General features: G+C 51.6%; 2 protein-coding genes and 1 long non-coding RNA gene across 9 annotated transcripts in view; 2 read left to right on the top strand and 1 right to left on the bottom strand.

Annotated features, from left to right (window-relative positions):
- Window positions 1–793, top strand: part of LOC106557811 (collagen alpha-1(I) chain-like) — a 6,095-nt gene extending 5,302 nt beyond the window's left edge. Inside the window, exon 3 of the mRNA XM_038576093.1 lies at window positions 87–793. Within this exon, the coding sequence (XP_038432021.1) occupies window positions 87–793 (707 nt within the window). The remainder of the gene's footprint in view (window positions 1–86) is intronic.
- PATZ1 (POZ/BTB and AT hook containing zinc finger 1) lies at window positions 460–19,288 on the top strand. 5 transcript variants are annotated; one of them, XM_038575680.1, is made up of 5 exons: window positions 462–2,123; window positions 3,509–3,572; window positions 9,782–9,953; window positions 16,175–16,312; window positions 17,790–19,288. In XM_038575680.1, exons 1-5 carry the CDS (start codon window positions 853–855, stop codon window positions 18,203–18,205), a joined length of 2,061 nt encoding a protein of 686 aa, XP_038431608.1. In that variant the 5' UTR covers window positions 462–852; the 3' UTR covers window positions 18,206–19,288. The 5 variants fall into 5 exon arrangements, with proteins under 5 accessions (XP_038431611.1, XP_038431608.1, XP_038431610.1 ...); XM_038575682.1 differs by having other exon boundaries at window positions 16,240–16,312; window positions 17,787–17,966; XM_038575679.1 differs by having other exon boundaries at window positions 463–2,123; window positions 17,787–19,288.
- The window catches only part of LOC106557828, a 28,871-nt gene continuing 16,942 nt past the window's right edge, over window positions 14,114–26,042 (bottom strand). For 2 of the 3 annotated variants that reach the window (XR_005379393.1, XR_005379395.1), the window contains exon 3: window positions 14,114–18,256. This is a non-coding gene — a long non-coding RNA (uncharacterized LOC106557828). The other variant, XR_005379394.1, reaches the window with a different exon arrangement.

Here is a 26,042-nt window from a genome sequence, read left to right as displayed (position 1 = left end):
GCCGAGCTCGCCGTTTCTTTTTTTTTTCCTTGCAAGCGAGAGGGGGGGGTGTTGTTGGTATCGCCCCCTCCTTCTCCTCCCCCCAGGGGTGAAAGTGCAAGAGGAAGTGCAGCCGCTGCCATCTTTCCTCCGCTCCGAACACACGGAGGCCGGGGCCGCAGCGCCGCCGCTCCGCCGCCGCCTTCGCCCGGCCCCGGGAAGGGCCCACCCAGCCGCCGCCACTGCCCGCTCGCTCCAGCGTTCGCCGTCGCCACCGCCCGCCAGGCTCCGGGACCAGGCCCGCGCTGCCGCCCCCGTGCGCGCCCCGCCGCCGCCGCCTTCGCCTTTTGTTTCCTCCGCTCCGGCGCCCCCGCCCCGGCTCGCGCTTTGCAGGGGACGCAGCGCGCGCCCCCAGCGGGCCCGGGAAAGCCGCGGCGCGCGCGCGCACGCCTGCGCGGCAGACCCCTCCGCCTCCTCCCCGCGCGCGCGCGCCCCTTTTGGCTGCGCGCCGGCGCCGCCTGGCGGGCGGGAGGGGAGGTGGCAGGCGCGATTGCGGGAGGGGCGCACCTCTTTGCTCGCGTACCCCCCGGAGGTAGACCTAGAAGGGGAGGCGGGCAGGCGGCGAGGGGAGAGGAGCGCTCGGTCCAGCAGGGGTGGGGGCAGCTATGTGGGAGGTGGTGCGCCCTGCGGTCTAGACAGTCCGATCCGGGCAGGGGGCGTGTGCGCTCGGCGCACCTGCGAGACTACAGAGCCCCGGGCCGGCACGTGTGGGGAGTGTAGATCCGTCCGCTGCGCCCGGCTTCTCGCTGCCTAGGGGAAGGGAGGGGGGCGGGCGAGCGCCGCGGCCCGGTTTGTGGGGAGGGGGCGGCGGCCATGGAGCGGGTGAACGACGCTTCCTGCGGCCCATCGGGCTGCTACACCTACCAGGTGAGCAGGCACAGCACCGAGATGCTGCACAACCTGAACCAGCAGCGCAAAAACGGCGGGCGCTTCTGCGACGTGCTCCTGCGGGTGGGCGACGAGAGCTTCCCCGCGCACCGCGCCGTGCTGGCCGCCTGCAGCGAGTACTTTGAGTCGGTGTTCAGCGCCCAGTTGGGCGACGGCGGAGCTGCTGACGGGGGTCCCGCTGACGTGGGGGGCGCAGCGGCGGCCCCAGGCGGCGGGGCTGGGGGCAGCCGGGAGCTGGAGATGCACACCATAAGCTCCAAGGTGTTCGGGGACATCCTGGACTTCGCGTACACTTCCCGCATCGTGGTTCGCCTGGAGAGCTTCCCCGAGCTCATGACGGCTGCCAAGTTCCTACTGATGAGGTCGGTCATTGAGATCTGCCAGGAAGTCATCAAACAGTCTAATGTGCAGATCCTGGTGCCCCCTGCCCGGGCAGACATCATGCTCTTTCGTCCCCCTGGGACCTCGGACTTGGGCTTCCCTTTGGACATGACCAACGGGGCAGCCTTGGCAGCCAACAGCAATGGCATCGCAGGCAGCATGCAGCCCGAGGAGGAGGCAGCCCGGGCTGCTGGTGCAGCCATTGCGAGCCAAGCCTCCCTGCCTGTGTTACCCGGGGTGGACCGCTTGCCCATGGTGGCCGGACCCCTGTCCCCCCAACTGCTGACTTCCCCGTTCCCCAATGTGGCATCCAGTGCCCCTCCCCTGACTGGCAAGCGAGGCCGGGGCCGCCCACGGAAGGCCAACCTGCTGGACTCAATGTTCGGGTCCCCAGGGGGCCTGAGGGAGGCGGGCATCCTTCCATGTGGCCTGTGTGGGAAGGTGTTCACTGATGCCAACCGGCTCCGGCAGCATGAGGCCCAGCATGGTGTCACCAGCCTCCAGCTGGGCTATATCGACCTTCCTCCACCCAGGCTGGGTGAGAATGGGCTCCCCATCTCTGAGGACCCCGACGGCCCCCGAAAGAGGAGCCGGACCAGGAAGCAGGTGGCATGTGAGATCTGCGGCAAGATCTTCCGTGACGTGTACCATCTCAATCGGCACAAGCTTTCCCACTCGGGAGAGAAGCCCTATTCTTGCCCGGTGTGTGGGCTGCGGTTCAAGAGAAAAGATCGCATGTCCTACCATGTGCGGTCCCACGATGGGTCGGTGGGCAAGCCCTACATCTGCCAGAGCTGTGGGAAAGGCTTCTCCAGGTGAGGAATAGTGCCCCCTACCCCGTGACCTGTTCTCTTCCTGGCTCATGGGACAGTTTCTTGCTGAGATTTGGGAGGAGTGGGATTTGTGGGGGTCACTCGATCCTCTAGGGCCACATCAGGTTTGGGGAGAGTATTTTGGCCCCAGTTGTGTGGCCAAGAGCTGCTTTCTCTTCCTGCAGGGAAGTTCTCTGGCACTAGGCGTGCCCTACTGTCTGTCTTCCTTTGGGCCTTTTGGGAAGGGGCTGGATTCCTCAGGCCACAGCCACCGGGCCTCACCATTCTTCTCCCTGGGCTCCCTTTGTGTTTCTGGCACCAGGCGTGGGGCCCCCTCTGGGGACTGGAGGCTTTTCCTCCAGCGACTTTCCCTGCTTGAATGGCTGCCCAGGGAGGGAGTGAAACAAGTGCATCTGGGACTCCTTATACTCCATGCTACTAAATCCCCCCCTCCCCAGGCACCAGCCGTCCTGGGTAGGCAGACTCAAGCTTCTGCCCTCACACCCTCCTGGGATCATGGAGCACAGAGTTCTGCACCGAGTCTCTTAGCACCAAAATCTTTGACCTATTCTGACCTGGTGGTTCTAGAGCCTAACTGAACCCAGTGATGCCCTTTATGCTTTCAGGACAGAGAGGGTGCGTTTTTAGAGTCACTTTTTAGCGAGCCTGATAGGGAACTGAAGACTTGTCTGGGAGCAGAGGGTTATTTTGCTTTTCCTTGTAAGATAATATTCAGAATAAAAGGCTGGTTTTAACTTGCCTGGATACCGAGAAGCGTGTGTGTCTGTGAACCTACGGATGGAGAACTCCCTTGGAGGGGCCCCAGCCAGGAACCAGTCTTACCGGTCAGGCAGCCCCTGCCCACCTGCTCCACGGGCATCTGGTTTACCAGCCCAGCTGGGGACTTAAGGCTCTATCCCGTGGCCTCTGGGGACTGAATTCCATCCGGGTGGCATTCATTGGCTGCCCTGGTGGGAGAGGCTGGGGGAGGGGAACACTGAGTTTCTAAGGGGCTTTAGTCTGGACAATGAATCACACATACCCCCTTCCAGAAAGGCTGCAGTGCAGCCTTGTCTCATTCTAAAGCCACCTCCCCTGGTCCCAGAAATCATTTGAGCTTCTGGGGGTGGGGGTTGGGGCAAGGTCAGAGACAAACACTCCCCTTCCCCCTCTAGAGAAAAGCAGGGCAGAGAGGCCTGGGCCTGTGGAGCTGGGTGGTGACTTTGTCTTTGTTGGGATGGGATGGGGAAGAGGGAGTCCTCTCCATGGGGAGGTGGGGGGGGCGGTATGTGTGTGTGTGTAGGTAGGTAGGGGTCGGGGGTCTGGCCAGGTTTGTGGCCCCATTTATAAGGTCTTGTTTTAAAGTGTCTCGTGGTTCTCTTTTCCAGGCCTGATCACTTGAATGGACATATCAAGCAGGTGCACACTTCTGAGCGGCCTCACAAGTGTCAGGTAGGGGTCGGGGCCGGGACAAGATGGGCTGAAAGAGAATGCTGCTGTTCTCCCAGCCCAGCCACAAGCCAGCTGATGTGTGTGCTGGGCCGCTAACTGACCACCACTGCTGTGCACACCTCCCCCTCTGTCCCTCCAGCCTCCGTATGCTTTCCTCCTTTGTTCTTCCCCCCTGGCCCCCTCCCCCCCACCGCTGATGTCCCCTCCTTCCTGGTTGCTGGGTCCTGGTTCCCACCCTGTCTCTGTCTTCGCTCTTTTGCTTGGCTTTCCTCTCCTGGCATTTGCCAGCTCCTTGGACGGTGGGCCACGTTGCACAAGTGTCGTCCTGGGGGCACTGGCTCCCCATTGGGCCTGGCTTCTGGTTCCCAGCAGTTTGCAGGAGCCACTGCGGAGAAGGAAGGGTTTGTAAAGAGCTCCTGGTGGTCCAGCTAACAGCTCTTTCCCTTGTCAGCCAGGCAGGCTGACTTTCTGGGGTCCCCTGAGTTCAGGGCATGAGGGGTGGCAGTGGGAACGACAGCAAAGGAGGACAAGAGTGAATGGTCTCGTTCTTTGAGCACTGGCACCTGTTTAACCCATCTGAGCCATGTGTGCAAGCAGCCAGGGCTTCTGAGGACTGGAGAGGAAGGTGGTTTCCTCTCCTGGTGAGCTCTTTGTGTAGCAGGGAAGGCTGGGCAAAAGTCTCACCCTTGGTGTGTCTGTTTCAACAGTATCTGGGGGCCCTCTGGTACCCAGGAAATTGAATTTCCTCTCCTGGCCACTGAGCATTCCTGTGTGGAACACCTGTATCTTCTCCTTGGCTATCTTCCCTCCCCTGCCACGTTCCCGCCATCTGAGGGGGAGAGAGTCGGGGGGGTGCTTGTTATAGCTTCTGGTAGAGTAACGTGTTTCTCTTATCCTGTTGGTGGCAAGGAGGGAGGGGTTCAGGGAGACCTGCAGGGAGGAACAGACGTGCTGTAGGTAGGGCAGCGAGCCCCCAGGGCTCAGGTGTGGAGCTGTTCACAGCCAGCCAGGCCAGGTGGCCTCCCCTGAGGACGTTGACCTAGGGTGGGCATGCTGGGATCTGTCTGTGCCTTGCTGCCTTCTCTCTGTCTCTGAGTCTCTCATCACAGAGCACATTGTGACTCTCCCAGGTAGTGTGCTGAGCAGCCTGGCAGAGTAGGAGGAGCCCAGAGGGCAGTGGGGGCGAGCCCGGTGGCCGAGGGGGGTAACCTGCACTCTCTGCCCTTTTTCCAGGTGTGGGTTGGGAGCAGCAGCGGCCTGCCGCCCCTGGAATCTCTTCCTAGCGACCTGCCATCATGGGACTTTGCCCAGCCTGCTTTGTGGAGGTCGTCCCATTCGGTTCCTGACACCGCCTTTTCCCTTTCTCTAAAAAAATCATTCCCAGCCCTCGAAAACCTGGGCCCAGCACACTCCAGCAGCGCTCTCTTCTGCCCAGCCCCGCCGGGATATCTGAGGCAGGGCTGGACTGCCTCAGAGGGCAGCCGGGCCTTTACCCAGTGGCCTGTAGGCTAGCCGGCGCCTCCCCAGAGAGGGTTTTCTGTGGAGGGGAACGGGAATGGCGGTTGCTCTGAGACCCCTGCTTTTGGGAGAGGCCAGCAAAATGGTTCCTGCCCACCATGCCCAGCTCCTTCCTGTGTGATTTGTAGTCTTTCCCAGCTCAGGGACCCCAGGGGTAGTAAGGAGCTCCTTTCTGGGTCCCCCCACAGGCTGTAGGTTTCTTTCTGGGTTCTCTTGCTTTTTTCTCCCCCTTTAACAGTTGGCACCCCTAGGTATCTGTCCTTGCCTGGGTGATTTTAGGGGTTGGTGCTTTCCCAAGAACTAAGTCATGGGCTTACGTGCTTCTCCCTCCCTTAGCATCACCTCCCGTAAGGTGTGGGCTTTGGCTATCCCCCCTCCCTCCTCTAAGGATGAGTCCCCCTCCAGAGGAGATTGGGTCAACCTGTGCCGCCCTTGTCCCTTCCCACTCAGACAGGTCCTGCTTTTATTTCTGGCTAGTGAGTTAGACTTTTGTGTTTTTGAGGTTTATTAGCAGGTCTGCTCAGGAACTAGACTAACCAGTAGCTTTATATTGGATCACCCCAGTATATTGTTTTGGGGGCTGATAAAGCAGGTGTAGACCCCACCTTAGATCCCAGTGATATGCCCTTTAGCCCCCCGCCCCCAGCCTCCACGGGGGTAACAGGAGTGATGATAAAAGTTTTCATTCTAACATTTGAGGCTTTGTGTGTTTTGTCTTTGATCTCTGTCATAACACTGACATCATTGTCCCTTGGTGTACGTAACGAGCCCACTCCTGCCCTGCTCCTCCAACACTTACAGACCTGCAGCCCCTACCTCCAGCCCCATTAGCCAGAACTCCCCTAAGGATGAGCCAGCAGGTGCAGACATGCTGGGCTGTCTGGGCTGGCTGGCCAGTGTGCCTGGGCTTGGTTAAACAACAGGGGCATGAGTTTTGCATGGTGTGTATTCTGAAAGCATCAGAGGTGAAGAGATAGCTCTCTGGGCGTAAGAGCTGGGCCCGAGCTATACCTCTCCACCCCTCCTAATACCACAGATGACAGAAGGGGCCAGTTACGGACACTGGTGCCCCAGCTTGAGTGAAAAGACCATCTGAGTGTCGGGGCATGAAGCCTCAGGCTTGGCAGTGACACACACATCTCCCCAGGGCTTGCCTGAGTGCCCCTCACTGGCTCAGATGTCTCAGGCACTGCTAGCCTAATAACTACAGTGGGGCTGGGCCATCTCCCCCACATGGAGTTCAGCCTGAAGCCAAGAGACTAGAGCAACTCAAGACCTCTCCTGTTACTTGTAGTGGCCTCACTTCTCAGGGGCTAGTTGGGATGGTTTGGGCTGGGGTAGCTCATTAGAGAAGGGATGAATTGGGAACAAGGGAGCTGACACCCCCAAGAAGAAAGGGACCAGCGAGGCCAATGGCCTTGGGCCTCCATGTATTGCCTTTACTCTTCCAGGGCTATAAAAAAGACTGCTTAAGACCACACCCCATCCCCCCACAAAGGCCACCAAAGGTTGGCTGTGCACTAGTGGCCCTGATACCATTTGGGCACCATTCTTGAGTTGCTTAACCCTGGGGAGGAAAAGCTTTAGGAATTCTGGGATGGGGAGAAACTGTTAGGGGAGTGAAGGGAGCATGGCTGGGACTCAGTATTGAATGGGGAAGACCAGAGGAGACCCAAGCTCAGGGTGGCTGGGCTGGGACCTGGCAGATGTGCTCCTAACAACAACAGGCTGTCTGTGCACAGGGCCGAGGGGGAAGTGGTGGCCATTCCAAACATCAGTGGTGATCAGAGCATGCTATGCTGGCCCACTCTTTTCCCATCAGGGTCGCACTGTCTTCTCTCTGTCTCCAGGATGAGAAGCACCTTTCTCCCGAGTTGCCCCAGTATATAGATTTTAGATATCCCCTTCTTTGAGATCTCTCTTTTGGCCACTCTTCTGTATTGTGTGACCAAGCTCTTTATGTTCTGTGTTGTCTAAACTTCTGACAGGCCTAGACTCGGACTTACACTTTGACAATTCCCCACCAAAACTCTAGGGACTGTAGCCATGAAGGGTCACTTCTGGCACAGAGAAGCCAACTCCAGCTTGGCTTTGTAATATAGTGAAAGTTTTTGTTGTGTTTGTGGGGGATTTTTCCCCAGCAGCAGATTTACATTCCTAATTATGTTTGCTCAGGGTAAAGTTAGCTTTCATTCCTTCAGAGATAATCAATGGAAGAGGGGGTGGGGGAAGTCGGCTTGGTCTGAGATTTTAATTTTGCCTAGCTAATCCCTCAAATGGATAATCCACTTGTGGATAATTGAAGTTTGGCTGTCCATTATCTTTAGGTAGCACAGTATGACAGGCAGTGCTTTAAAGGACAGACCCCAAAGGAGGTTGGCAGGAGAAACAAGGCATCACTTTCACATCCTTCTAGTGGCGCCTCTCCCAGGGACCACAGAAATTGGAATTCTGAATGTGTGCTTTCACATTTTCTTCCACCTGGTCCATGTTTGGTTCCTTTGAGATCTTAGGCATTGACCACACTGCCTCTCATTGTTGGAGGGCTGGTCCTCAGGTCACTGGTTGGCAAAGCTGGCAAATTATCCCCAGATAATTGTCAGGTGTACCCCTCTCTCCCGAGGGTGTTTTTGGCACCCTTGCTCTGGTTTACAGGCAGGTGGGCTGGGTGGAAGATGGAATCCCCCACACACACTTTTGCCGGTGATTGGGTCCAGAAGTCTGACTGAGGAGGGGCCCACCTGTGCCCAAGACCCAAGTGCCTATGATGTTTCCTAAGTCACCTGTGTTCGAGTTTCTCTGCACAAATGCTGTCACCTCTCCCTTTCTGGGGAGTCCTGGCCACCCTGCACTGTGTTAGAAAGTATAAGTACCCTTCCCTCACCAGAAGCTATCCCTGCTGAGTCTGGAAATGGGCAGAGCACAGGCACAGGGGCTGCTGGTTCATATTCCAGTCATCTTGTATCCCCTCTGGGCCTCTGTCTGCCTGGCTATAAAGTGGGTAAGGGACAAATACCTCAGGGAAGCTGGGAGGGGAAGCAGGGTACTGGCCAGCAGCTGAGTCGTGTACTTCAGGCAAATCATTCTCCAAACTCAGTTTCCTCATTTGTCAAATGAATAAACTCAATGTGTAAAACAGATAAAGGCAGTATTTCATTAGCATAAGGTGTTCTGTTCAGATATGCAGCTATTTCTTAAGAGACGATGACTGAGAGCCAGAGAGCCTGTCCTGATGCACACAGACATTGGGGACTGGAGTAGGAACAGCAGCATCTTTGGCCTCCACAGTATCGCATACACTGGTTTCTCACTTTGAGCACGTACAGTAAGGAGATAAACATTTGTACGTGGTAATGGCGTTCAGACATTTACCTCGAGGTCTCAGGATCTCAGGAAGTGCTTCTGTTAGACAGCAGGAGCAGCTCCATTCTAGTGACCTAATGGGGTGGTGGGTCTTCAGTGGGTTAACATTCGCTCTGAAGGTGAATGTTGCTTTCTCTTGGGAGTTCTAAAATAGTTAAACACACACACATACACACATAGAACAATGAATCAAACTTAACGTGAAACTCTGAAACATCTCCATGGAATCCAAATAGTTTTTAAACTCTCCAGACTGAACTCCCTCAAGGACTTCCCTGACATTCTGTGACCTCCAAGGCTGGAGTACCTGAGCAAACCTCCAGATGAGGAAGGACTGTTGTGGGGAGGTCAGGGACTGAGACTGAGTCAAGTAAGCCCTCAGGTATAGGAAATGCCTGAGGACCTGGGGCTGCCTCCCAGGGCTCTGGTGCTGACCCACAGCTCCTGAGTCATCTGCTCCTGGGATCTGGCTAGGATTTGGTGCTCATACCACAGCTTTCTATGGCCACACTCTTTGAGAGTGAGAACCAGCGTGCCTCAGAGGGCTTCTGTGTGGATGGATTGCATGGGATCAGTGTCTCTGAAAGGCTAACCATGGTGCCTGCCTGGCATAGAATGCATATTAGATCAATGTGGGGTGGTATCATTCTTGTTATTACCATCACTTCCCCAGCTTGACATCATAAATGCTTCTGAATCATGTGGCCTTCTTTCTCTCTGTTAATTCTCACGTTAGCAGAATTGCTAACGTGCTATCATTTTATGGGCTGCTTTCTCAATACAAACTCACAAGAATATTACAAGGAGTAATCTCTGTGCTTTGTCCTGCCTTCGCTTTCATTCCCCTGTGGCCAAGACTAACGTCACTTTTGAATAAAGTGGATAAATTGAATTCTTTTTATAAAGCAAGTAGGGAAAATCCAGGATGGAGAACAGGAAGACTGGTCTGTTCATATGCCAATTTACTTCTGTAAGTTCAGTTATAGTCCGTCCAACTAAAGTCAGTTCTTCATGTTTAAGAATGAGTGAATGCCTCATCTTTATTTTGTAAAGGAGTGTGAAACGTAGTGTACCATGTTCTGGGCATGTTGTAGTAACCACTTGGAACCAAGAATTCCAACTCAAGTGTCTCATGAGGGGGCATCATGGGAAATAAGAGCAACTTACTTGCCATTCCGGGGAGAAAGTGTGGGCAGCACGTAAAGCTCTCTTTATACAGGGATTCCATGTGTTGGTCCAAAACATTTTTTGTTTCCTGGTGTGCTTGGTGGGGAGTCGGGAGTGGAATGCCAGTTTTCACCTCATTCTGTTTTCCTTTCTGCCCTCAGACCTGCAATGCTTCTTTCGCCACTCGAGACCGGCTGCGCTCCCACCTGGCTTGTCATGAAGATAAGGTGCCCTGCCAGGTGTGTGGGAAGTACTTGCGGGCAGCGTACATGGCAGACCACCTGAAGAAGCACAGTGAGGGGCCCAGCAACTTCTGCAGCATCTGTAACCGAGGTAATCTCCTTGCTATTTCCTCACTTCCAGGGGATGGGCCTGAGCTTGCATGGGAGGCCAGGGGTGTCTTGATCACCTTGCCTCAGACTCCACTCCTTGCACGGCTGGCCCTCCCTTCCCACTGAACAATAAACACCTTCATTGCCCAGCTAGCTACACCTCTTCCTTTCCATACTTGGAATGCTTGGAATAGGAGTTCCCAAGAGATCAGCAAATGGGAACAGAAGGAGAGTACTGTTTCCAAACCTGGGCTCATAACATGTGCTGTGTGGATGGCAGGATGGATATATTCTGTAGACACCACGGAACTCCTGAGGTTGGCAGGAGAGACATTAGGCACTGAAAAGTAGGAAAAAGGCGGTCCTGCTTGAGAGCTTTTGCTGGCTGATTCACTGGCATGTGAACTTCAACAACCAAGGAAGGAGGTTGAGTCTGGAGATGGACAAGGGGCAGAAAGTTTCTAACGAACGGTCAGAAAAGAGCCCAAACCCAGGTAGACTGTGGTCTTGATGAGACAGGAAGGTGGAAGGTGCTCTGAGCAGGACAGTGCGCTTGAGGCTGAGGTTGGCCTAGGTGGGGTCTGGCTCTGTGGCCTCAGTGCTGTCGTGATGAAGTTAGGCCTGCCCCTGAGCTTCTGCCAAGGCTTGTTGGTGGTTGGAGGGCTAAGGTTTGTGTTGTGCAAGCACAGTGTCAGTGGAGGAGGCCTGCGCCGTATCTGTGCTGAAGGAGGTCGGGGCAGCTGTCTGTGGTGGGTGTGAAGATGCTTCTGCACGGTGCGCTTGCTTTGGCCAGGTGGAGACGTTGCTGGGAAGTCCTTTCTTCTGAGACAGTGTTGTCCCAGTGCCTCTGGAAGTCTTGGGTATGGCTTAGTGGATTGAGGACTGAGGTGGTTAGGGGATCCAGTGTTTAGTCCACACCCCTCCTACCTGGCCCTACTCTGTTACCTTGAGCTCTCCCTTTCCCTTTCTAAGCCTCGGTTTCTTCGTCACTTAAGAGGGGTTAAGAACACCCCACCTTGCCCACCGCATAGGGTGGTTGTGATGATCCCAGGAGACAAGGTAGGTCAAAGTTCTCTGAACTCCCCGCAAGAAGCTACCCACTTGGGAAGTCCCGGCCTTACGCTTTGTAACCATGTTAGGAAAGACACAGCTGGCTGACACTCTGGTATGGACCAGGCACAACACCCTTGCAGTCCTTGGCTGGAGTCTCTGGGTGCCTGTGCTGCCTCCACATGCCCTGAGGTCACTGGTAGAGAAAGACTGCTGAGTAGCTGAGTGTTCTTCATGCCCTGGAGCTGGGTCCCTCTCTGGGATTGCACACCTGGAGTTTGCCATGAAGGCCACGGATATTGATGTTTGTACCACCAGGAAACCTGCTGTGATAGCAGGGGAGGCGGTAATAAAAACTGATTAAGCTTCCGTCCTATTTTCTGACATGTCAGTCGAACCCTTTCTGGCAGGAGCTTCCCCTGAATAGTGAGCAGTGGGGTTGTGTGTGCAGGGAGTTATCAGGCTGTGGCTGACCATCTTGACCGTGGCTGCCCCAGCTCTAAAAAAGATGGTTTCTTATCTGGTTTCATCCTAACCTGACTTCCTGACAGCACCCCTCTCTCCCCTGGCTCCTCACAAATAACTAAACCTGCAATGTGCAGTCAGCAGGTGCTTGATAAAGTTTTCAAGCCTAAGTTCTCCATCTGAGAACTGAGGTCAGAGACCAGAGGCAGGAAACCAGTGAGAGTGGAGAAGGATGTTAATGATGAAACTCAGAGCTTAGCTCAGATTGCAGAGTGGGGCAAGAACTGGACGGGAGGCCCAGGGCCAGAGCCCCCGGGGGCCCAGCTCAGGAGGAAAGAAGAGCTGAGAGCAGCAGGGAACAGCAGGGAAAGTCGACCCAGTTAGGAGACAGCTGATGTGGCAAACCCAACAACTGTTGTATGTCGAGACTTGGGCAGCAGCCACTGGCCATGTGACCGGTCTGGGGGAACCAGAAGAGTCAAACCAGAGCCCACCTTTTCTCAGTAAAGCCAAGACTATATCTGGATTATAGGCTAAACACCTTTGAGTCCTAGAATCAGAATGGGAAATCCCATTCCTTCAAGAAGACAAAAGAGGGCTCTGGTCCAGCCCTCCCTAGGCATACAGAAGGAAAGAAAACAATTTTGATCTTTATCAGAAGAGAAGGATCAGGCTTCTACCTCAAGACTCATTTGTTGGGCAGAAATAGGAGGAGATGACTCCTGAGGAAAAAAAAAGAAAAAGAAAAAGGAGGAAGAGGAAGGTAGTTTGTCCAGGAAAAGGATAAGGATACCAAAGACATCAAGACCCTGGAGTCAGAAAGCAGAAAACTGAATCATCCTTCATCCTGCCCACCCCCAAGGCTTTGATACAGGAAGAGGTGCACAAATAAATGAATGTACACTTATCTTCAGAAGGGTTCAAGCAAAGGCTGATGTCAGCCAGATGGTCAGATGGTTGAGGTTGGATCAGGTGCCCTTTCAACCCCCTTCAATCCCAACAGTTCTCAAGCATTCGACTTAACTGCTTATAGATCTGCCAGTCTGCCATGCAAATGACTCTTGCCCATGAAGAATGAGAAGAACAGAGGCAGCCTGGCTGCTCTAGCCCCACATTTGAGACAGATGACTTTGTCTTTGTCTTAGAGACATACCAATACCAGGATGTGGGTCATACCATCTGTAGAAGAAGATAACTTGTAGTGGAAGGAGTTAACGATGGCTAGAAAGGCTTGTTTCCCTATTTGCAAATCAAGGAAATGAGTTGAGTTGAATGGTGGAAAGGAGAGAAGGACCTGGTAAATCACCATGATTTTCCTCCTTCCTTTGTAAATTTCTGTAGCAGGGTCTTTGTATATGCACACATACTTGTATGAGAAAGAGGGATGGATAGCTTATTGGAAATCTGCCTTTGACAGAATGACAATTCAACATTTGAACTCCAACATCATTGGTTAAAGGTAGAAGCCTTCTCTCTGGTCAGAGGTGAGCATACAAGTTGTCACCAGTGCCAGTCATGAACACAGACAGCCTGCCATTCCCCTGGACTGAGCTAATACAAACCTACTTAGTGTCTCCCTCCAGCACAGCTCTGTTGGGCAAGACCCAATCAGAGTTGGACAAGAAGAAAGCAGTCCCTGACCCCTGTGTGGACGTAAAACTTGCAAAAGGAGATTTGCTTCTGGAGTGCAAATTCCAGCATACTAAGCAAGAAAATGCAGTGGAGGATCCGTACTTATAAATTTGGTTATAAATTCTTCATCTCTGGAGTGCAAGGGAGGGTGGTTTGTTGGTTGTAGTGAAGTCACAAGTGTGCTCACTGCCTTCATCCTTCTGGTGCCTGGATCAAGCTGCATCTTTGGTTCTTGGTTAATCAGGGGTGAATGCGTAGGTGAGTTCAGAATTCCGGCTACATATTTCTGGCTTCAAAGATGTGTTCTTCTCAGAAACTCGACTTCTGTTTTATCCCAACACTTGGCTGCTGAGTTGCTCTGTGTTTAAGTTCTGGGCTTTAAGTGGCAGCTGTGGATCTACTCCTACCACCCTGCCATGTGGTTTTGCTATAGATAGTACAGTCTGCAGCTGGGGTAAAGTCAAGAGGACCTAGCCATGTGTTTTTCAGGAAAACACAGCAGATTTTCATTGAGCGTCTGCTGTATTCCCCTAGTATAGCTCTTTCCACAAGGAGTAAATATGATTCTTGGTGCTCCTTTCCTCCTTTCCCATCCCTTTTCATCTCAGTGGACCTGCTCTGGTACACCGTGGAGAGGGCTTCACACCACTGTAGAGGCTCTACAGGGACTATAAAACAAACGAAAATCCCTTTTTTTTAAAAAAAGTATTTATTCATAAGAGACAGAGAGAGAGAGAGAGAGAGGCAGAGACACAGAGGGAGAAGTAGGCTTCCTGCAAGGAGCCCGATGTGGGACTCAATCCCAGATCCTGGGATCACGCCCTGAGCTGAAGGCAGATGCTTAACCACCAAGCCACCCAGGTGTCCCAGAAAATCCCCTTTAAAGTGGAGTTCTGGTGTCATTCGAAAGTCCTGATATCTTATGCTGGTTGCCAGGGGCCACAGCACCAATCCCAGGGGCAGGGCTAAGGTCCTCTTTCCTGTTAGTCTTATATCCTCATTCCCGACAACAGCCCTCCCTCTTAGGACTGTTTATATGGGACCCTTTTTTTTTTTTTTTTCTTAAGATTTTTATTTACTCATGAGAGACACAGAGAGGCAGAGACACAGGAAGAGAGAGAAGCAGTCTCCATGCAGGGAGCCCGATGTGGGACTCGATCCTGGGTCCCCGGCATCACGCTCTGGGCCAAAGGCAGGTGCCAAACCGCTGAGCCACCCAGGCACCCCTATATGGGACCCTCTTAAGCCAGTCTGTCCCCTGTGATTGACCCCAGACAGTCTACTGAGTCACAGCACAGGACAGGTCACTCTACTAGGCAGGGTAGGACACCAGTAACTGGACCAGCCGGTCTGTAAAGTAGCTGTATTAGGAAAGAAAGGACAATTCACTTAGTCCTTCTTTCCTCCAAAACTATCAACTGCTATCATCAGAGGAGTATTTGTTAAATAAGCTTTCCACAGTTTAGCTCCTGTCTGCTAGTGGCTTCCATTCTAACCCACCAATATGGCAGAGAAACACAGAAGTGTAAACGGTGATAATGAACGTACTGCTGAAATCTAAGGGATTTCCCCAGGGCCAGGGCCCATTGAAGAGTTTGCTCAGTGCTTAAGGACCACATAGTGGCACATGTCCTGGGGTTGGACTCCATGCTCTGCCATATATATAGTAGCTGCACATGTGCCTGCAAGTTACTTAACCTTACCAACCCTCTTATTTCTTCATCTATGAAACAAGTATACTAATAATTCCCAGCTCATAGGGTGGCTGGGGGAATTCTACAGAATAATGCACATGGTGTGCTGGGCGCTGGCATACCATTATCTCTTGCTGAAAGTGAACCTTTATTACTGTTCCAGCAGTATTTGAAAGGCCATGCCAAATCATATTTTTTAAAACAAGTCTTGTGCAGACATTACACAGTACTCTGCAGCCTCTGACCTATTAAAAGTGGATCCCACTGTTATCCTAGAACTGTAATTTTAGAGGGGGAATAAAAAGCACTTGAGAATGTGTCAACCACATCTGGAGTAGATTAAAGGGCACTAGCACTCCAAGTGGACCTTATGCTAAAACGCTTTAGTTCCTGCTGAAGGCATGTTTTGATCCTTGACCATGGTGCAGTTGGAGGACACAACTTCCTGCAAAACCCAAGTCAGTATCCTTTGACTGGCCTACCTGGTTTCATGTCTTCAGACTTGGCAGCTGGTGTGGAAATGGGCCCAAGATCTGTTCTTCCCAGCCTGAGATACTGCATGGGTCAAACTGACCGGAGCTTCTGGGTTGGGCTGCTGCAGTTTCAAGATGGCTGGATTGCCCCTCCTCCAAAATAAAGACAAGGATGATCTCTGTTTCTTCCTTAAGTGAAACTGATGGATGCTCCAAAACCAAACCAAAAAGATGACTGTGAATAAGAGCTGACTGAGCCCCTTTTACATGATGTGCTATTTCTGTTGTTCCTCAGAAGGTCTGAAGAGTTATTAAATCCAGTTATTCTAAAAGTGAGAAAATTAGCAAAACAGAACATGTCCTGCTAGGTAGAAGAAGGGAGACTCCTGGAGCCATTCCTTTGGGATTTCATCTTGCCTCCATCTGGTTTGTTGTGCATTTACCTTTACAAGTGTTAAGCAGGCATTCTGTTGGTTGGAGTCTTGTGGCTGCCCCTGAGCCTCATGACTTTTCTGACTACATTTCTAGCTGCAGTCTCTGCAGTTGACCTGGGGCTGTGGGACATCTCCAACCTCTCACTACTGAGGCATCAAGCAAGCCTAGAGGCATTTGGCCTCTAGCACTGGCAGGAGCAGGATCTCAGGTCATCCCTCCAGGCAGCTGGCCTGGGTCCTCCACCACAGCCTTGCAGAGTGGGCTCTGCAGAGAAGCCAATTCGAGGACAGTGCCACCTATCCTGAGCCAGGTGGCTCCTGTGGTTGCAGCCGTTTTTGAGCCAACAAGGGGGCCCCTTCTAGGTGCAGCTGACCTGGGAATGCTAGCCAGAGCGGCCAGAGGAGAGGCGTGGGGGAAGCAGAGAGGTATCTCTGTGCTGGCCGCGGGATCTCATCTCCTTTTGTCTTGTTTAGGTTTCTCCTCTGCCTCCTACTTAAAGGTCCATGTTAAAACCCACCACGGTGTTCCCCTTCCCCAGGTCTCCAGGCACCAGGAGCCCATCCCGAATGGGGGAGCAGCGTTCCACTGCGCCAGGACCTATGGCAACAAAGGCAAGCGACCCCTTGCTCTGCACTTTGCTTCTCTGCGCAGACTGTGTTGTGGGGGCGCTGGGCCGGGCGTGGGGAGGCGGGAAGGCTGCCGGCTTGCTGGCCGCCTCAAGGAGGCTTTGAGATCTGAGTGGCAGTGGCCTCCAGGACGAAAGTCACAGTGGGTATCTCACTCCAGGGCAGTGAGTGAGGCTTTAGGGCACTGCCAAGATCCAGCCCCCGCCTCCTCTTCCCTAGCCCTCCTCCCTTGCTCCTGGCCAGCCCTCACTGTCTGGAGCCCTGCAGGGATGCCCCGGGCCCAAGGCTGGAAGAGGAGCCCTGCATGATGAGTCACTCTGGGCCTGTCCATTGCCTGTGGCCCTTTAAGGATTGTGTGGAGCTGCGCTGAATGCTTTATTTTCCTTCGACCCTGTGGACAAGGGGGAGCCGAGGGCTGGCTTCCCCCTCTATAGGGGTGACTGGTTGCTGTGAGCGGCCCTTTCTGGAGGGCCTCTGGCTGCGTTTGTGAGATGCATGGCAATAAATGAGCTACGTGACTGCCTCTGACTTGGAGTTGGTCTGCGGAGAGTTCCCTAGGCCCCACCTTCACTTGTTGATTCAGGTTGTTCTGTGGTATTTGAAGTTGTTGCCTTGGGGATGATGCCAGGGGCTTGGCAGATGGCAGAAATGGCAGAGATGGCATGCTCCACGCTCCCATCACAGAGCTCCCTTCCCGGCATGGCTCTCTGAATCCAGGCAGGAAGCTGCTGATTGGTGGAGGACTGCAGTGTGGGCAGGGCAAGGCAGAGCGATTAGGATTGTCTCGAGGCCCAGCTTGTCCTGAGCCCTGTGTGGGGACAGTTAGCTGACTAAGTTGTTCAAAGTTGCTTTTTAATCTCTATGCTTTGGCCGCTCGGCCCTGGATGGGTTTCGGCAGAAAGAAGGCGGTTAGGACAGGGCTTGTGTTCTTGCAGCATTGGGAAAAGGATTGGTTTCTGTTTCAGCCGTCAGTGGGCTCCGCGGGTTGAGGACCTCTCGGCTCTGGTTCTGCCTTGCTAGAGTGCAGCTAGTCTGGTGTGGAGGTGAGGCCATTGATGTACCTGCTCAGCATCCTCAGAACAGCCGTCTTACCCCCAGGGGCAGCCAACAAAGTGCCTAGGAGCTGGGGGTCCTTGAGTTGTTCTGGATGGAAGCAGCGGAGGCCCCCTCTCCATACCCTCTTCTTGAAGCAGGCTGAGATGGTGGTGAGCGATACACGTGCACCTGCATGAAGAGTCCGCGGCGAGGGAGGCTGGCAGCCCCAGGGCCCTGCTGTCTCACCCCGTAGGCACACCAGGCTCCCAGACTGAGCAGCTGAACCTCCGTAGGTTCTGCCAGGGTGGTGGCTGGCCATCCGCTGCCCTCCACAGGCCTGTGAGCTGGCCCTTCCCGACCCCTCCAGGAGGAGGCATCTCCAAAGCCTGGCCTCATCTTTCCTATGTGTTTTGTTTTTTCCTAGAAGGCCAGAAATGCTCACATCAGGATCCGATTGAGAGCTCCGATTCCTATGGTGACCTCTCGGACGCCAGTGACCTGAAGACACCCGAGAAGCAGAGCACCAATGGCTCCTTCTCCTGTGACATGGCAGTCCCCAAAAACAAAATGGAGTCTGACGGGGAGAAGAAGTACCCTTGCCCTGAATGCGGGAGCTTCTTCCGCTCTAAGTCCTACTTGAACAAACACATCCAGAAGGTGCATGTCCGGGCCCTTGGGGGCCCTCTGGGGGACCTGGGTCCTGCCCTCGGCTCACCTTTCTCTCCCCAGCAGAACATGTCTCTTCTCGAGTCGTTTGGGTTTCAGATTGTCCAGTCGGCGTTTGCATCATCTTTAGTAGATCCTGAGGTTGACCAGCAGCCCATGGGGCCTGAGGGGAAGTGAGGCAGATGCTGTGTCCCCACGGAAATGGCCACTGGGGACTGCTGAGAAATGCTGTGAATGCGGAGGGAAGTTATGTCTTTGGGTTCTGTAGCTGAGAGATTTTTATTCGTTTTTAACTCCCCGTTCTCCCCACCTGTCACCCCACCCACTCCCTTTCCACCACCCATCCCCTCAGTGGTCTTTAGAAATAGATTCTCATCTGATACCCTGCAGGAATATCTGCAAGACCTGGTATGGGATAAGGGCAGAAAACACTACATAGGCCTCCAAGGCAACACCAGTCTCGGTTTCTCTAATGGGCGGAAGCTGGAGTTCCTGGTGCTCAATTCTTAGTGACCCCAATCCCAAACCCACACCTGACGGCATTCTGGGACTTCAGTGATTTGGGTCCCTTCCCCCTTCTCATATCCCTCAAGAGAAACCACATTAGGGTCGCCACCCACTTACACAATGCTGATGCCCAACTGTTTTTGAAGGAAGCTGGAAGCCTACAGCATCCCATGGACCATGGGGTGAGTGTCCTCCGAGAGCCCCTGAGCTTGACCCTTGACCTGGAGGGCCCCAGACCTTTCTGAGCCCTACCTGGAGGTAGTATTTTGCTACTAGGACAAGCTCAGCTATTGAGGACACACCACCCCAAATTCCAGTTCGTACGTGATTTTAACCATTCAACTTGCTGTTGGGTTTTAATTCTCTAATTATTATTATTATTGTTATTATTTTTTAGGACCAGTTGTAGTGAATTGCTACTGAAAGCTATCCCAGGTGATACAGAGCTCTTTGTAAACCGCAGTCACACGTTAGGGTTAGTATTAAACTTTGTTTAGATGTATCATAATTAACTTGGCTAGTTGATTGTTTGAGGTCTATGGAAGAAATAGTTTTATGCAAAATTTTAAAAATGCCAGTCTGGTCAGGGAGGTATAGGGGGTTTCAGTGTTGTTGGTAGCCAGGAAGGAAGGAGAGCTGGCAGGTGGGGACCTTGTGTACCTCGGCTGTGTCACATGTGAGCAGGCCCAGGTTGACCTGGTGATGTGAATTGATCTGATCAGACTGTATTAAAAACGTTAGTACATTACTGTATCTGCTCCCCTGAGTCCAGTTTTTCAGCCTTGGGTGGGGGGCCCTTTGGGACCCAGAGGGTGGGCATCTGGGGTGGGGGTGGGATCCCAGGAGACCTCTCTTCCTCCTCATTGTACCCACTGCACTGGGACTGATAGGTGCACGTTCCCACTGAGGATTCAGCTGCTGGCATTCACCCATTTGTTCAACAAATATTGACTCCTGTCTCTACTGCTGCGTGCCAGCCCCAGCCTCAGACACCCTTGGTGAGCAGGACATCCTCATGAAGCTTATTAGGAAAGAGACAGTTAACAAGTAAGCAGATTTAACCATGAGTTCAGGTAACAAAACATCCAGGGAGAAAAACTGGGCAAGGTGGTGATAGTGATGGAGGGTAGGTAGGGTAGTCCAGGATGGTGAAGGGCAAGGAGTGGGGCTCTGGGAGAGAAGACCTAGAGTTAGGACCCAGCATAGCAACCAGCTAAGACCCAAGGAGGCACATGGGTAGGGAGAAAATTCTCATGGCTGAGGGGCTCTAAGAAGCTCAGCAACGTGAACCCCCCAAACCCCATGTTACGTACAGGGTTAAGTAAAAGGTTGTTGCGTGCTTTGTCGTAAATGTATGAAGGAAAGGCGGGAAGAGGACAGCAAACAAGGGGCAAGAAATGAGCACAGTGAGGAATTTAATGGGAGCAAAAATTGCAGCGAGAGAGGGCTAGCCAACTTAAAGCAGCCCAGTCCTCTTGAGAAGCCTCTAGGAAGAGGCAGACCCCTAGACTAATAGAAATAGTATTTAACCTCCAAAGAAGTAGGAAAAAGTGATAAAAGAGAAAAATCAACATAGACCAGGAGAAATAAACAAAGCATGAAATGACTGAGACCCACATTAGTATCATTAATTACATTGTTCTGGTTTAAGGCAAAGACTCAGCTGGATTTTTTAAAACACCTCTAAGCCATCTACATGAAATCTTGGGTAAGTTGCTGGTTTCTGTGGAGTGTGTGGGATGGAGGCTCGGGCCATTTAGTATCAGTGTCAGAGGAAAGGGTGATGCTAAAATGCTGAGGCCTTGTGACCACCACAAGATCTGCCACCTGGTGGCACTCGTCAGGCGTTAAAGCAGAGAACCAGGCCTTAAACTGAAGTCATTATCAGTCCTGTCCCCCTCACAGCCCCTCATCATGTCCATGGACAGGTAGGGACCACAGTTAGGAAGTAGTACCTGTGTGTGGCAGGAGGGGAACAACAAAGTAAGCAGGCTGCTTCTTCCAAAGCACTACTCACCTAAGGCCTGAGCAGCAAGAGGAGGCCCCCTGTCTGCCCCCTACCCACCAACTAATGTATTTCCTTTATCCACCTGTGCCCATCAGACCACAGGGAAGAAAGCTGCATAGAACATTGCCATAGTCAAGGTAACAAAACTTGGAAGAAGGGTAAAGAGCCTGAGCTTTGGCTGTCCAACTCCATCATCTGCTCACTGTCAACCCTGGGCAAATCTCTGAGCCTCAGTTTCCTCCTCAGTAAAACAGGCTTGAAGCTTAAAGGAGACCATTGTGAGCTAACAGTTTCTGTGCCTAATTCTCAGCACAACCTGTGAAGTTGGTCCCATTACCAACTTCTGCAGATGAAACAGACTCAGAGATATAGGGGCACCTCACCCCTATAGGTGCCTCCAGGTCACCTAGTGTCAGAACCAGGATACAAACTCAGACTCTAGAACCTTTATTCCCAAGCTCCAGTGAGAGTCCTTTACATACATGTAAATCCCTACTACCATGCTTGGCATAGTGCAGGCCCTTACCTTGCCATGTCCCTAGGTCAAGGATTTGCACAGTGGAGTAGAAAAAAGCCATGGAGGAAGTCAGGGTCAGTGGCAGAAGGAGTGCCCCTTTGTGGGTAAGTACTCTTCATGCTTGGGTGACTCCTGGGTTGCCTTGCACCCCACTCCAAGTCATTTGCTCCAGGCAGAGCTGTCACACCAGGAACCTATCCAGCCACTACCTGATGACCTAGGCATAGACTGGGCACAGGTTTCACTTCCCTACAGCAATGAGCACCCACCTCTGCCCCAAGCAGAGATGAGGGAAGCCCCATGGCACCAAGGATACCCTGCCATAGGGGGCTATGGAGAAATGGGACCACTGATAGGTAAAAGTGGGTGGGACTTGGGGACCTGGCAGGTCTAGGGCTGTAGCCAGTCTCAGGATATACTTTGTGAGATACTTTTTACAATTCTGGCAATTCTCCAAGCCTTGGCATCCTTACCTATAAAGTGGGGATGACAGGACTGACTTAGAAGGATTCTGGTGAGGATTAATAACATACCAAGTACTGGGCAAAAAGCTCCTCATGAGTGAGAATGAATGTCTGCCCCTTCCCTGGCTCCTTCTGTTCCTGCTCTCTTCTGCGTTTGTCCCTCTAGATCCTTGGGGGACCCCCCAAACCTACTGCACAGCAACTTGCCTCCTCTGTATTTCCTTGGCTCCCATCTCACATTTCCTACTTAGTATGCCCCAAGCACAAGGCCCCACTTGTGCTTTCCTTTTCCATGTATCAGGCCTTTATTTATGCCAACCTTCAAATCACATCCAGTTTTGGACAATAATAACCTTAATAATAATGACATATATTGTATTTACTAACACAAGTGCCATTTGCCCTCTAAACAGTCCACCTAGGGATCCCTGGGTGGCTCAGCGGTTTAGCATCTGCCTTTGGCCAGGGCATGATCCTGGAGTCCTGGGATCAAGACCCACATCGGGCTCCCTGCATGGAGCCTGCTTCTCCCTCTGCCTGTGTCTCTGCCTCTCTCTCTCTGTGTCTTTCATGAATAAATAAAAATCTTAAAAAAATAAAAATAAACAGTTCACATAGACTAAATTCAGTGTACCCTTACAACTGCCTAAGGAGGTAGGCACTATTTTTACAGTTAAGCAACTTGCCCCAAACACACAGCTTTAAGTGGCATGCTGAGGATCTGAACCTAGGCCCAGAGTGTTTCTTCATCGTTGCCCTCCACTTGGGAATGCCATGGCTTGACCCCAACCAGCTTGGGGGCTCCCACTCAGCCTCTTCCATTCTCCATGCACACCATTCAATCCCAGCGCCAGACCTTTACCCATGGAACACCTGCCACCTGGAAAGCTCTTTCTGTGCATCTCTGGGCATCTGAATCTTAGCCTTTTCTCAGCCTTTGTTGCCACTGCTCTTCTGGGTCATCACCACTGCCCTGGTTCACAGTGGTCTCCAGCTGGGTGCAAATCCCATCACTACCACTTTCCAACTGGGTAGCCCTTTGGCAGGTATGTCTCTTTTTCATTGTATGGAAAAGGAAAATAGTACCCATTCACAAGGCTGCTGTGAGGATTACAGGGACTGGTATCTATGAACATATTAAGAAACACCCCAAAAGCTCCCATTTAGTTTACCTGGAGTATCTCCTTCACCAGACTATACCCTCATAAGAATGAACATAGGCAAACTTTTTCTGTAAAGAGCCAAAGGGTAAACATTTTTAGCTTTGTGGGACATAAAGTCTCTGTCACAGCTACTCAACTCTGTCATTGTGTGAGAGCAGTCAGGCACAGACAATACATAAACGGATGTGCATGGCTGTGTTCCAATAAAAGTTCACTGATGGACACTGAAATTTGAATTTCATATAACTTTTACATTTTTCAAAATATTCTTTTGACTTTTCCCCCAACCATTTAAAAATGTAAAAACCATTTATAGCTCACAGGCTGTACAAAAACAGGTGGCAGGCTGGACTTGGCCCAAGACTAGAGTTTGCTGACCATGGCCCAAGGCTATTTCTCCAGGCCTTCACCTGATTTCAAATCTTGGATTTCACCCTGACTGGGGTCCCAGCCTATCATGGGCTAACAGTTCCTGTGAGTTAAGCTACTCTGACACCCAGAGCTTGTGATTTCTTGGTCTGCTGATCAATCCATCGATCCATGCAGAGTGTAATTCCACATCCCCCAACCAAGGTCATTCCAAGAACTCGAGCCCACGCACAGAAGGGCCTAATGTGCTCAGAACAAGAACTGCCAGCCCAGGTCACCTATCCAGTTTTCTGGTTCTTTTGTTTTCATTTAGGTCTCCTTTGGGGGTAGAAGTAGAGGAGGAAGGACAGGAGAAGAGGGTAGGCAGGGAGCTGGCAAAAGGAAGGAGTTGGAGGAAATGCTGAATGAATTCTGTTACTGCCTTCAGTTCTTCCTTGGGGCTTATTTATATGTGCTTTCTGGCTTTTCTGAAAGGTCTGGACTCTAAAGCACCAGGGATGAAGCACCAGGCTGCTAGCTTGAGCAGTGAATTCAGAATTTCACAGTTCTCTTGAGTGCCCCTTGCAGGAGGAAATGCCATAGTCATGTCCCCTCTTATATTTAAAGGACGGTAGTCAGCACTCTCCCTGAAGTTACCTAAAACCTGCCCTCTCTCACCAGCATCTTTAAAATCTGTCCTGGGCCTTGGAGAAAACAGGCTGCTGGGGTTTCTTCCAATTTACATAATCATGCCTGGCCACTGAATGCCTGGCAGCAGAGCCTCCGGAATTCTAGTCCTTACATACTCCTCCTCTCCCCACTCTTGTGACCACCTCTGCCCCTCCTCTGAATCTCTCCAAGAGTATAGGGTGCCTTTAGACCCTGTAAAGCAGTTCTCACTGAGGTGGAGAGGTGGAGGGCAGAGCACTAAATGTCTGGATTTGCATCTCTTGCTAAACTGCTGTGAAGGGAAATGCCAAATATTTATCTAAGAGAAGAAATCTATCCTAACAAAACACATTTCCTTTGATGACAGGGCAGCGTGGAGGTAGGTGCCTCTGAATAAAGCTTCTTTGTATCACTATGGATGGGTACAACAGGAAAATAACTTATTTTTGCTTCAGGGAAATTCTGCTGCCCTCTGTAAATCTGGTGCCCTACCCTGGGGCCAGTCCATACTAGGCATAGGTCAAAGCCTGTGGCAATCACTGCGTGATTATTCACATCTCCCTCCCTCCTTCAAGGGCATTCTCTTCTGATTTTCTCCTCTTCTGAGTCAAAATCTGTGCCTTGAGCCTGCTGAATGTTTTGGCACCCATGGTAAGGAGCACAAACTCCATGAGTGGCAGAGCTTGTGTTCAATTTTTTTTTTTTGGATGATTATAAACTATTTGCTAATTCATGTAGTTTCCTCTGCCTATAATAAAGTCTTTATCTTTTGCCTGTCTGAGGAATTTTTATTCAAAAAGCTCAGCTCAGATAGCCCCTCATCTATACAGCTTTCTCTGTTTCCTCCAGAAGAGAGTTTTCATTTATTATATCACTACTATATGCCATGCTCTGTGCAAGAGGCCTTACATATGGCAACAGCTCTATGGTATAAGTTATTTTATTCTCATTGAGGGCCAGAGAGATCAAGTAATGCCAATGTCACATAGCTATGAAGTTGGCAGAGCCAACTGGAATCCTGAGCTGCTCAGACTGGAGCCCAGGGCTCCATTACTGTGTCTCCCTCTGTGGCATCTCCCTGTTCTGCACATATTTTTACTTTTGCATCATGTTTTTATGAATCTATCTCCCCATATGAGACCAGGTTCCTTTGCAAATGGGATTCATGCAAAGATAATTCATTTCTGTCATTTTTGTATTCTCAATACCTAGAATAGTGCTTGGCGCTGAGCAACCACTAATTCATTCAACAGATATTCTGAGTGGCTACTGTGTGCTAAGAAAAACTGAATTCCTGTTCTCAAGGAGCCTAAGCATACAGAGTAGTACAGGCCATGCATGGGACATACACATAAACAGATGTCTGGACTACAAGAGAGAATGTAACATGAGAAGTGAGGGGAAATAAATGTTCTGATGATTTGGAGAAGGATAAAGTGCCAGCCAGGCCTGAGAAGATACCACTAGAGTAGGACCCTGCAACACCCTTAGGACTTGATGATGTAGGATGGATGGGGGAGGAGCAAGGGGGTTCAGAGAAGGAAGGACATGGGCAGATACCAGCCTTGAAGTATCTGAAGTCCAGATACCAGTTGACAGACGATCAAAGTGACAAATCCCTTCACGCCAGTGAGGGAGAAGAGGACCATTTCAGACTGTGTAGGAGCTGCTGGGAAAAGTCAGCCAACCGTCAGATTGAGAAGAAGAACAGATTGAGAAGAAGAAGGTCAGGGCAGACTGTGCTCTAGTGTGGGGGCCAGTGTGGGTGACTGAACAAAGACAATTTCCTAGGGGAATTCTGCAAATATTCTTTCATTATAACAAGAACTACTGCTATTTATTGAGGACATAGTTCTGATTCTTGTGATCATGACACATGCACTTGTCTCCATTTCACAAGAAGAAAACCAAAGCTCATAAATCCAGCACAGAGAAAAAAAAAAAGGCCCGAGATTTAGAATCAGAAGATTTTAGTTCCAAGGCTCACCCTTACTTTTCTATGCCAATGGCAGAAATTTTCTGGAAAATTATGAGAATTTATCAAACGTCTAAAAATATTTATATCTTTTAAGCCAATAATTCTACTTTTTGGGAGATATCTAACAAAGTAACTCTCAACAGCTTAATGCATAAAGATGTATATAAATTGTGGAAGCAGCCTAAATGGTTGGTTAGTAAATAGTCATTTGAGGGATCCCTGGGTGGCGCAGCGGTTTAGCGCCTGCCTTTGGCCCAGGGTGCGATCCTGGAGACCCGGGTCGAATCCCACGTCGGGCTCCCGGTGCATGGAGCCTGCTTCTCCCTCTGCCTGTGTCTCTGCCTCTCTCTCTCTCTGTGA

Source organism: Canis lupus, chromosome 26, assembly GCF_011100685.1.
Source record: "Canis lupus familiaris isolate Mischka breed German Shepherd chromosome 26, alternate assembly UU_Cfam_GSD_1.0, whole genome shotgun sequence".
In the NCBI taxonomy this organism is placed as follows: domain Eukaryota; kingdom Metazoa; phylum Chordata; class Mammalia; order Carnivora; family Canidae; genus Canis; species Canis lupus.
Note: the sequence above shows the minus strand (reverse complement) of the source record. Positions and strands in the feature narration are given on the sequence as shown.

Excerpts from the sequence above, each read along its gene's own strand:
- PATZ1 (XM_038575679.1), top strand. The coding sequence starts at position 853 with ATGGAGCGGGTGAACGACGCTTCCTGCGGCCCATCGGGCTGCTACACC. Across the intron at positions 3,573-9,781 it reads AGCGGCCTCACAAGTGTCAG|ACCTGCAATGCTTCTTTCGC; the intron begins GTAGGGGTCGGG and ends TTCTGCCCTCAG. Across the intron at positions 16,313-17,786 it reads CAGGACCTATGGCAACAAAG|AAGGCCAGAAATGCTCACAT; the intron begins GCAAGCGACCCC and ends GTTTTTTCCTAG.